This window comes from Vitis vinifera, chromosome 4 (assembly GCF_030704535.1).
Source record: "Vitis vinifera cultivar Pinot Noir 40024 chromosome 4, ASM3070453v1".
Taxonomy (NCBI): domain Eukaryota; kingdom Viridiplantae; phylum Streptophyta; class Magnoliopsida; order Vitales; family Vitaceae; genus Vitis; species Vitis vinifera.
Window position 1 is genome coordinate 8,037,277 of NC_081808.1, and position 11,211 is coordinate 8,048,487.

General features: G+C 32.8%; 1 protein-coding gene across 1 annotated transcript; it reads left to right on the plus strand.

The window, feature by feature from the left end:
• Nucleotides 1–6,191: 6,191 nt before the first annotated feature.
• Nucleotides 6,192–10,655, plus strand: LOC100250263 (glutamate receptor 2.7). The gene is made up of 5 exons (XM_019219354.2): nucleotides 6,192–6,390; nucleotides 7,440–8,758; nucleotides 8,936–9,248; nucleotides 9,535–9,941; nucleotides 10,013–10,655. Exons 1-5 carry the CDS (start codon nucleotides 6,198–6,200, stop codon nucleotides 10,559–10,561), a joined length of 2,781 nt encoding a protein of 926 aa, XP_019074899.1. The 5' UTR covers nucleotides 6,192–6,197; the 3' UTR covers nucleotides 10,562–10,655.
• The last annotated feature ends 556 nt before the right edge of the window (nucleotides 10,656–11,211 follow it).

The following is an 11,211-nucleotide window of genomic DNA, read 5'->3' on the forward strand; positions in this document are numbered from 1 at the left end:
TAATTGGTTCACTATTTTAATTTTAAGTTATTTTTAAAAATTATTAGACTCATTAATGAATCTAACACATTAAGTCTTGTTTAATTTGAAATTTATTTCCTTAATGAAAAAATCCACAAATTTCTCGTATTACTTGGTTCACTATTTCAGTTTTAAGTTATTTTTTAAAATTACTATACTTGTTAAAAAATTTGACACATTAAACCTTGTTTAATTTGGAGTTTATTTACCTAATGAAAAAAAAAATCAGAAAATTTTATGTAGAAAAGAAACAATAGAGTCATTCGAAACCAATTTTTGTCTACAAATTTCTAGTATTACTTGGTTCACTATTCGAGTTTTAAGTTATTTTTTAAAAATTACTAAACTCGTTAATAAATTTGACACATTAAGTCTTGTTTAATTTGGAGTTCACTTGTTTAGTGAAAAAAAAAAATCAGAAAATAATGATTCTACGTAGAAGAGAGATAATAGAGTCTTCTAAATTAATTTTTGTCTATAAATTTATGATATTAATTGGATCATGATTTGAATTTTAAGTTTTTTTTTAATTATTAGACTTGTCAATTAATCCCACATATTAAGTTTTGTTTAATTTGGAATTTGTTTGCCTAATAAAAAAGAAATAGAAAAATAATGATCTACGCAAAAGAAAAACAATAGAGTCATTTTAAACCAATTTTGCCCATAAATTTTTTGTATTAATTGGATCAAAATTTGAGTTTTAAATTATTTTAAAAAAAATAGACTTGTTAATGAATCCAATGCGTTAAGTTTTGGTTAATTTGGAGTTTATTTACCTAGTGAAAAAATATCATAAAATAATGATTCTATGTAAAAGAAAAATAATAGAGTCATTCTATACTGATTTTTGTCCATAATTTTTTTTTTTTTGTATTAATTGGATTACTATTTGGGTTTTTAAGTTATTTTTAAACATTATTAGACTAGTTAATAAATCCAACACATTGATTCTTGTTTTATTTAGAGTTTATTTGCCTAGTGAATTTTTTTTTTTAAAATAATGATTCTATGTAAAAGAGAAACAATATAATGGTTCGAGAACAATTTTTGTCCATAAATTTCTGAACGCATTAAGTCTTCTTAATTTGAAGGTTATTTGCATAGTGAAAAAATTTGTAAAACTATGATATATATATATATATATATATATTGAATGGCCTTTTGAGTTTCAATTATTTTTTAAAATTAATAAATTTTATGTAACAAGTATAGTTTGATTTTAAACGTATTTCCTTAATAATTTTTAAAAAAAAAAAGTTAAAAGAAATTTAGAAAAGCATGTGTAATTTAAAGTAAGATTATATTTAAACATTTTTCAGTATTGATATTAAATGGTGAAAAGAGAAAAATAACAATATCATATTCAATTATTATTATTTTTTTATGGTTTTTATTTCCTTCTATGTTTTCTTTTTGTTTTTAAGAACCAGTGGAAATAATTTATACTTATTCTTTAAACAATGTTCTCCATTTCACTTTGTTTTTAGAAGCCATTCTCAAATAACAACGACAAAATACTCTTATCAATTTTTTAAAATATTTTTTTGTTTCTAAAAATAGAAAACTATTTTTTAATCATATGACCAAATAGCCTCTTAATTACTAAGGAAACAATAGCTAAGGTTCTGACTAACAACTATTTTCAAGAACAATATTTTGTTCTCAAAAAAGAAAAACAAGGAAAAAACAAGTTTGGTAACTAGAAAAATGTTTTCTATTTTATTTAAAATAGAAAATTGAGTATTTGTAGATAAAAAGACAATGTATTGAGGATGGTGATGTGTCCCTTTTCTCAATGTAATTACGTTTATTTTTTAGATATAAGAAGCAAAAAATCACTAAAAGTGTGAGTGGGGAATGCATAAATATATCTGTTCTGAATAGAGAAAATTGTGAAAACAAAATAGAAAACCATTTTTCTCTCTCCAGTCTTCTTTCTCTTCATGGTATCAGAGCCATTCCCTTTTCAATGACAAGCCTCTTTGCCATTGATTCCACCCTAATGTCGTCGTCTAGTAAAATGATTGTATCAAGACCCTCTGGTTCATCATCTTCAATGATACAAGTTGTGAATCCAGCCACACAACCAGTTGTAGTGAAGCTTGATGAGAATAACTTCCTCCTCTAAAAACAATAGATCTATGTTGCCATTCGTGGACTAGGACTTGATGGTTTTACTTCAGGCAATTTTGTTTGTCTACCTCGATTTTGTTCAAATCCAAATCCTGTTGAAGGTTCATCTTAGGTCATCCTCAACCCAGATTATGAAGATGTGTATATGATGCAACTACCTGAGTTTGAAGACCAAAATTCTCCTCATCTAGTGTGTCACCTTCACAAGGCTCTCTATGGTTTGACAAGCTTAAAACTTGTCGTATTGCAACTGGTTTTTTGTCCTCTAAGGCAGATTGCTCCTTGTTCGTTAAATTCAGTTCTCATTATTGTCTTTATGTGCTATTTTATGTGAATGACATCCTCATTACTAGGAGTGATGCTACAGTTATTGATCAATTGGTTTTGCAGCTCCATAACACTTTTGCTCTTAAGGATTTAGGACCTCTCAATTTCTTCCTTGGCATTAAAGTTCATAGATCAAATGATGGCAATTATGCTTCTTAGCTAGGGGAAGTACATTTAAGACCTCCTAGATCGAGCAAAAATGCTTAATGCCAAGCCAACCTCTACTCCAATGATAACTAGCTATCCATTGTCTACTGAAGTGGGTGATTATTTTGAGAATACAACATTGTATAGAAGTACCATTGGTGCACTGCATTATGTTACTATCACAAGGCCTTAAATATGCTATAGTGTAAACAAGGCATGTCAGTTCATACAAAGTCCTCTTGATATGCACGGGAAAGCTATTAAGAGAATACTTGGATATCTCAAGGGTACCATTGATCATGGTTTGCTACTACACCAACCCTCTAGTCTTGATTTAATCGGTTATTCAGATGTTGATTGGGGTACGGATTCAGATGATAGAAGATCTACCTTGGGTTATTGTATTTTTCTTGGTAGAAACTTGATTTCTTGGAGCTCAAAGAAACAACAAATTGTCTCTCAATTTTTTTCCAAGGTTGAATACCGAAGCTTAGCCAATGTGACTGCTAAAATTCTATGGTTGCAAAGCTTGTTATCAAAATTGCAAATACAACCATCAAGGCCTCCTTTGATATGGTGCATAATTTGAGCACCGTTTTGTTGTTAGCTAATCCAATATTGCACTCATGAACAAAGCATATGGAACTAGATTTGTGTTTTGTTAGAGGAAAAATAATGGCTAAGCAGTTACTGTTAGCTTTTTTCCTATAATGTGTGGCCATATATAATTATATTTATATGAATATTATTTAAGGGTATCAATTGATAGGTAGGTGAATCAATTGATTGGGCATCCAAGAGTCTTATGTATGAAAGACTCAAATTACAAATGGAGAGTTAGAAAATTTAACTCATATGAATGTGGTGTTACAACTTTTATAACCCCATCATTATGAAATTTATTTGTACATTATGTTTATGAGTAATGGAGGAAAATGGAAAGTTATAATCTATTCAATTATATAAATACATTCAAGTTCATAACCCACTATTACCCATTAATTTGTATATAATGGGTGTAAATAATGAGAATAACTCCTATATAGTCTTTGATGGGAAGACTAAGAGATATACAACTTATTATAAATTGAGGTCCCAAGTCATACTCTCATTCTTATGTCTTTTTCTTTCTTGTTGTTTATTTTTAATAACATACACCACACAAGTGACCTATCCACTATATGAGAGTAGCGAGTTGAAGACCTTGACAATACAATTCACAAGGTGACTCAATCTCACTTTATGGATCAAGGTAAAAATATGATCATTATTTTAACACTTATAAATTATTTTGTTTTATGTATCCAAAATTGTTTTCAAAATAATTATTTCCACATAAAGTTTATGAAAGTTTGGTTAATAGGTTCAACATGTTCCCTTCTTGGATAATGTTGTATTCTGACAAAGCTCTTATTAGCAACTGACTTTGAACGATTTAAGAGCAAGCTTAGTGTTGTTTCACCAGCCTCACTCAGCTTGAGAGGAAGTAAAAAGACAATGTACTGAGGGTGATGACGTGACCCTTTTCTCAATGTAATCATGTTATATATATATTTTTTAGACATAAGAAGCACTCACAAAAAGTGCGACGAGGGGATGTATAAATATTTCTGTTCTGAATAGAGAAAACTATGAAAATAGAATAGAAAACCATTTTCTTCCTCTAATGCTCTTTCTCTTCAGTAGACAATTATTTAATTGTTTTCAATTTTTTTACTTGTGAGGGTTGTTTTAAAAAATAATTATATAAATACATAGAAAGATTAAAAATAAAGCATTAAATATAAAAATTATTTTTAACACATATTTAAAAACATTAAAAATATTTTGAGTCCCCAAACAGATTTTTATTTTACAAAATATTATAAAAACAATTTTCAAAAACTGTTTTATCAAAAATTGTTTTTTAAAATTGTTTTCGAAAACATGTACAATTGTCAAATAGTACCCACTATTCTATAGTATAATATCATTTAATGAGATTAGGTATGAGAAAAAAACAAAACAAAATAAAACAAAATTTGGAATCTTACCTAGGTTTTAGCAAAATTAAAAGTTGATGAGCTAAGATGGCTTAATTTGAGGTTCATTCATGGGTAGATAAGCCTCTTTGGAAATTTAAGTGCTCCGTTGATACATTTTCTATTTTAGATTTTTTTTTTTTAAAAAAAATTCATTTGTATAAAATATAATAACACTTGTAAAAAAATATAGAGGTAACTTATGTTTTTAAAACTATTTTTAAATTTTGAATACCTTAATTTTTTAAATCATTTTTAAAAATTATTATTTTTTATTTTTAAAATAGAGTATTACAAAAGGTGTAACCAAATGAAACCTTTGAATCAATGTGTTTTGGAAAAAAGAGCTTTGAAGTGTTTTGAACTCATAAACATAATGTTATTTTTAACCTTTTATTTTAAAATATTTTATCAAATATATTTAGTAAAATAAATTGAATTATTGAACTGTATCAAATCATTATATTGATTTATTCAATAATTTGTGTTCATAACATTTTTTTCTCTTCCTTCTAATAATCCTTTATCACTCAATTTTTTTTTTTTAAAAAAAAAATTGTGCTAATCTTTTAAAAAGGAAACACTTTCATAATTTTTTTTTTTAAAATTGCTATTGCACAAATATATTGCCCTTATAAAATTGTTGTTATTATGCCTGTTTTTAAAAGTCAACCGATGGTGATGCATAGTCTCTTAATAAAAAATATAATTTATTTGGAGAATCTATTCAAAATAAAATTTTTGCCATTATTTATTGATAACAGGTGTATTGGGCAAGTGGTGGAATTCTTTATTGCCAAAGCCTTGATTAAAAGTGACAACATCCATTATTTTATTATTAGTTAGTTTGATAGGATTCAGTGTGAGTTTCTTTAGGAGTTTGGTGGTACAAGGAGCATAGTCTTTTAATAGAGTCAATGCAAGAATAAATCATATCCACCAAGTTGGATTGCGCAGAGAAAAAAAAAAGTTCAAATTTGGGTTCGATTAGGTCAAGTCGATTGGGATGGGCGGTAGAAAAAAAGGAAGAAAAACAAACAAATAAAGACAAAAATAAGTGACACATTAGCACATCAAAAGAAAGCTTGTGCATAGAAGTTTCTTCTTACTGTATCCAAACCCGTCCAAAATGGGGTTAGTTTCCATATGGGATGGGTTGGGTTGGGTTGGGTTTAACCAGTCCAAGTTACAGCGTAAGAGTGACATAGTTTGATTTGGTCAAGGTGAACAAATTAAATAAGAAAAATGCTGTCACTAACAGTGATGCAGTTTACACCCTACAAACAAGGCTAAATATTATATAGCTGCCTTGTTTTCACAAAGGTCCAGTTGGGTCCCTTTCGCTTACCCTGTTGAGGAATCTTTCTTCAAGGCTTCTGATTCCTACTTCGCACAGTCTAAATCCTATAAATAATCTCTCTCCCTCCACATTATGAATCCTAAAGCGTCCCCAAAAAAAGTTGAAAGATGAGAAAGAACCTTACCCAACTTGTTTTATCTCTCTTCTGCTGTCTCTCTCTCTGGATTTTCTTCACAGAGACGGCCATGTCACAGAACACAACCATTCCAGTTAAAGTGGGAGTGGTTCTCAATATGGATACATGGTTAGGGAAGATGGGATTGAGCTGCATCTCCATGGCACTGTCAGACTTCTATGCCTCTCATGGGCACTACAAGACTAGGCTGGTTCCGGAAATTAGAGACTCCAAAAGAGATGTCGTTGGTGCAGCTGCGGCCGGTACTCTCTCTCTCTCTCTCTCTCTCAATACACTCACACAGATCACTCACAAATAATGATTAATGAAAAATGGAAGCACATCTTGAATCCATGGTTAACTAAACTTGATATGCAGTACTTCTAAAACAAGAGATGCTATTTTATTATGCTCTTTTACCACCTTATGTGTTGATTGATGGTGATTAGAAAGAAGAGGAAAAAAAAATGTAAACAACTGAGAAGGTGATAAAGAAAATATTGTATAGAAGAGAAGCATTTCCCATTTTTTGATACTTATGTTGAGTATATCTCTCAAAAGACAGAAACATATGATATTTGGGTTTTTTTTATCTGTTAGAGATCACATAACTGAGACCTATAACTGGATTTACCAGTAAAAAAAAAAAGAAAAAAGAAAAAAGATTATTTAGCTAACTTAGAGTTTTTTTTCAATGATCGCCTTATTGGCAAAAGAAAAAAAAATCTATATTTTTTATTTACATTTCTTCTTCTGTCTGTTGACATTTACAGCCATTCTAACATGGTAAAAGAAGCAGTAAAGCTATTAATTAAAGTTGTCGAGGACAAAGAGTCCTCATGTTTAACGACACGTACAATCATATCCATAGAAGATGGCAAATTAAGAGTGTCTACAAATTGCAATCAAAGATTATGCAAAAAGTTTTCATAAGTTTTCCTGTGTTTCTTAAAAGTCAACTCCGGTATTGTGGCCAACAGCCATGAGAATATTCGAATGGGAAGTATTAATCAAAATGAGATATCAGTTGCTTGGGATGCAGATTCTGTGATCCTGTTTGGTACAGTGGAAACGATAGCTAGGTAGAAAAGCTAGCTCTTCAAGAAAATATGTACTATTACGTCTCAATTACAATATCAACATTGAGGATTCGTTAATAACTTGGTTCTTTTATTCATGCAACCAAGAGGATGAGTTTCCCTATTTGTACCTTGTTTAATTGCTAATAATATACTCCAAATTTAATGAAACTTTGGAATTTTTAAATTTGATAAAGTATGTGATTATGTTTCCAACCTCCTGTGAAATTCAGCTCTAGACTTGTTGCAAAATGAGGAAGTTCAAGCCATCATAGGACCGGCATCTTCCATGCAGGCCAACTTCGTGATTGGTCTCGGAGACAAAGCTCATGTGCCCATCATTTCATTTTCTGCAACAAGCCCTTCTCTTTCTTCACTTCAGAGTCAATATTTTATCCGAGCCACCCTAAATGACTCAGCTCAAGTACCAGCAATAAGGGCAATTGTCCAAGCCTTTGGATGGAGAGAAGTTGTGCTTATTTACGTGGACAACGAGTATGGTAATGGCGTTATACCATATCTTACCGATGCCTTGCAAGAGATTGACACCCGTATCACCTACAGGTGCGTCATTCCTCCATTTGCCACTGATGATCAAATAGTCAAAGAACTTTACAAGCTGATGACAATGTCAACCAGAGTTTTCATTGTACACATGTTCACACCTCTTGGTCCTCTGCTTTTCACCAAAGCAAATGAGGTCGGAATGATGGATGAAGGCTATGTTTGGATACTGACTGATGGGATGACTGATATCTTGAGTACTTTGGATGAGTCAGTCATTGACTCGATGCAAGGGGTGTTGGGTGTAAAGCCTCATGTTCCCAGATCTAAAGAGCTTGAAAGTTTTAAAATCAGATGGAAAAGGACAATCCAAAATCAATATCCAACCAATGAAAGCTTTGAGCTGAACATATTTGGCCTCTGGGCTTATGATGCAGCTTCTGGGCTAGCCATGGCAGTTGAACAACTTGGGGCAACAAACTTCAGCTTCCAAAATTCTAATATTTCCAGGAATTCAACCGATCTTGGGACTATACAAGTCTCCCAAACGGGTCCATATCTTCTCCAATCGCTTGTAAGTACTAGATTCAGAGGCCTCAGTGGAGATTTTCAAATTGTTGATGGGCAACTACATTCATCAGCCTTTCAGATAGTCAATGTGATTGGTAAGGGGGAAAGAGGGGTAGCACTTTGGACACCGGAGAATGGAATTGTAAGAAATTCAAATTCTACTAATAAGGCTGATCTAAGAACCATCATATGGCCAGGAGAATCTCCTTCAGTTCCTAAAGGTTGGGTGCTTCCCACAAACGGCAAGAAGTCCTTGAGAATAGGAGTACCAGTGAAGGAGGGTTTTAGTGAATTTGTAAAGGTGACAAGAGATCCTATCACTAACGCTACGAAGGTCACTGGATACTGCATAGCTATCTTCGATGCTGTGATGGCGGCATTGCCATATGCTGTTCCTTACGAGTACATTCCCTTCGAGACCCCTGATGGGAAGCCCACTGGCAATTACGATGATTTGATATATCAAGTATATCTTCAGGTCAGTTCATGAATTCCTTAGATTTCCAAGCAGATAGAGGTGACTCTAGCTTAATTCCAATTATAAAACCAACTGCAATCCTCTCATGTTATTCTTTGTGTGCATAGAAGACGATTGAATCAGAAATTTTCCAACGAAATGTATTAACAGATTGGTCCAAAATTCTATTGTGAACAGAAGTATGATGCTGTTGTGGGAGATACTACTATCGTAGCGAACAGGTCCTTATATGTAGACTTTACGCTGCCTTATACAGAATCTGGGGTGTCAATGATTGTGCCCATTATAGATAAAAGAAGTAAAAATGCATGGGTTTTCTTGAAGCCTCTGACTTGGGACCTTTGGGTGACAAGCGCTTGTTTCTTTGTCTTCATTGGTTTTGTGATTTGGGTTCTGGAACATCGTATAAATGAAGATTTCAGAGGGCCTCGTTCAAATCAAGTTGGCACGATCCTCTGGTTTTCATTCTCGACAATGGTGTTTGCCCAGAGTAATTGCTCTTCCACCTCCTTGAATATGCATAGCAATGAAAAAACACCATGGTAGTATTTGAAAACATTGCATATTGAGCATACATCTTATTAATAAGTTGCAGAATTTCCATGTGGCCATATGATAACTCTCAAAAAGCTGAAACCAACTATTAATATATTGACATTCCATATGATATATATGAAAGTGCATTTCAGGATATATTTTTATGTTTCAAAAATTATATTTTTTATATTGATGTTCTGAAGTTGATTTTCCTTTCCATTCTTAAACTATGTTCACAGAGGAGAGAATTGTGAGTAACTTGGCTCGGTTCGTGGTGATCATATGGTTTTTTGTGGTGCTGATTCTCACTCAAAGTTACACAGCCAGCTTGACTTCAATGTTAACAGTTCAACAGCTCAAGCCGACTATCACAGACATAAATGAGCTCATAAAGAATGGGGAGCGTGTGGGTTACCAAAAGGGCTCTTTTGTTTATGAATTCTTGAAGTGGATGAAATTTGACGAAACCAAGCTTGTAATCTATGAGTCTCCAGAAGAACTGGATGAATTATTTTCAAACAGGAGTTCAGATGGTGGAATTGCCGCTGCTTTTGAGGAAATCCCTTACGTGAAGCTTTTCCTTGCAAAATATTGCTCCAAATACACTGCAGTTCAACCAACTTACAAGTTCGATGGGTTTGGATTTGTGAGTCTCTCCCACGTACTTGTGCATAAATTTTCAAACTGTACTTGGTTTCTTATTTTGTAAATTTTCAGGTCTTCCCAAAGCGATCACCTCTTGTACCTGATGTTTCAATGCAAGTCTTAAACGTGACTGAGGGAGCTAAAATGGTTCAATTTGAAAGAGCATGGTTTGGGCAAACACCCAGTTGTACAGACCTCACCAGCTCAGTTTCTTCAAACAGCATTGGTCTTAATAGCTTTTGGGGCCTATTCCTCATTGCTGGAGTCGCTTCATTTGTAGCTTTCATCCTCTGCATCGCCACCTTCCTTTACGAAAATAGAGATGCCCTGATGAATCTGGATCCCCCAGCTTCAGCATGGAGAAAAATTAAAGCCATGGCAACACGCTTTGACCAGAAAGATCCCAGCTCGCATACTTTCAGAAAAAGTGAAATGGTAGACAGAAGTGGGATCAATGGTATGGATGCAGATACAGCCTCGCCAGCTACCAACTGCCCCCCAAGTCCATCAAGCCTTTCCATCCAAACAGAGAGTAATTTTGCTTTCTTCAGAGGCCAAGAAACACCTTCTTCTGAATATGGTGATCCATTCAGTCCAAATAGGCAGACATCTCCACAGTAGTATTTGATATTTGATTAATCTTGCTAATATAAATCAAGTGCAAATGATACCGCCTCAAGTAGCAGCTGTGAATGACTGATTCATTTTCCTTTTGTAATTTAAGCCAGTGGAACCATTATCCACAAATGTGGAATATTTCATGAAAAAGTAGCACTGTAGCGATAGGATTTGGGATTTTGACTTTTTCAAATTGCAAATTGTTTTTTTTTATTTTTTTATTTTTTAATATATGAGGCAAATTCAATTTGACCACTTAGACACCCATGGATAACTCATAGAACCAAGGTCAAAATAGGAATTTTCACCAAGAACCTAGAAGTGATATTGATCTTGTTAGATCGATCTGCATTTTGTTCATGTGCTATCAATAAAAGATAATAACACAGGCTTGAAAAGAGTAGATGAGAAAAAACGGGCAAGTGTAGGTAAGAAATGTGGGAGTGAGTTGCATTGATCTTGGTGGATCGACCCACATTTTGTTCATGAGATCTTGGCCAAAATACTGTGTGCACAATTGATCGATTTGGCCCCAGAACAAAGCGATCCACATCCAACACAAAAATGAATTAGGAAAAAATTTGATAGATGACCACATGAAAGATACCAAAATGAATTACAATGAATAAGCAATGATCCAACAAAGTTGAGAA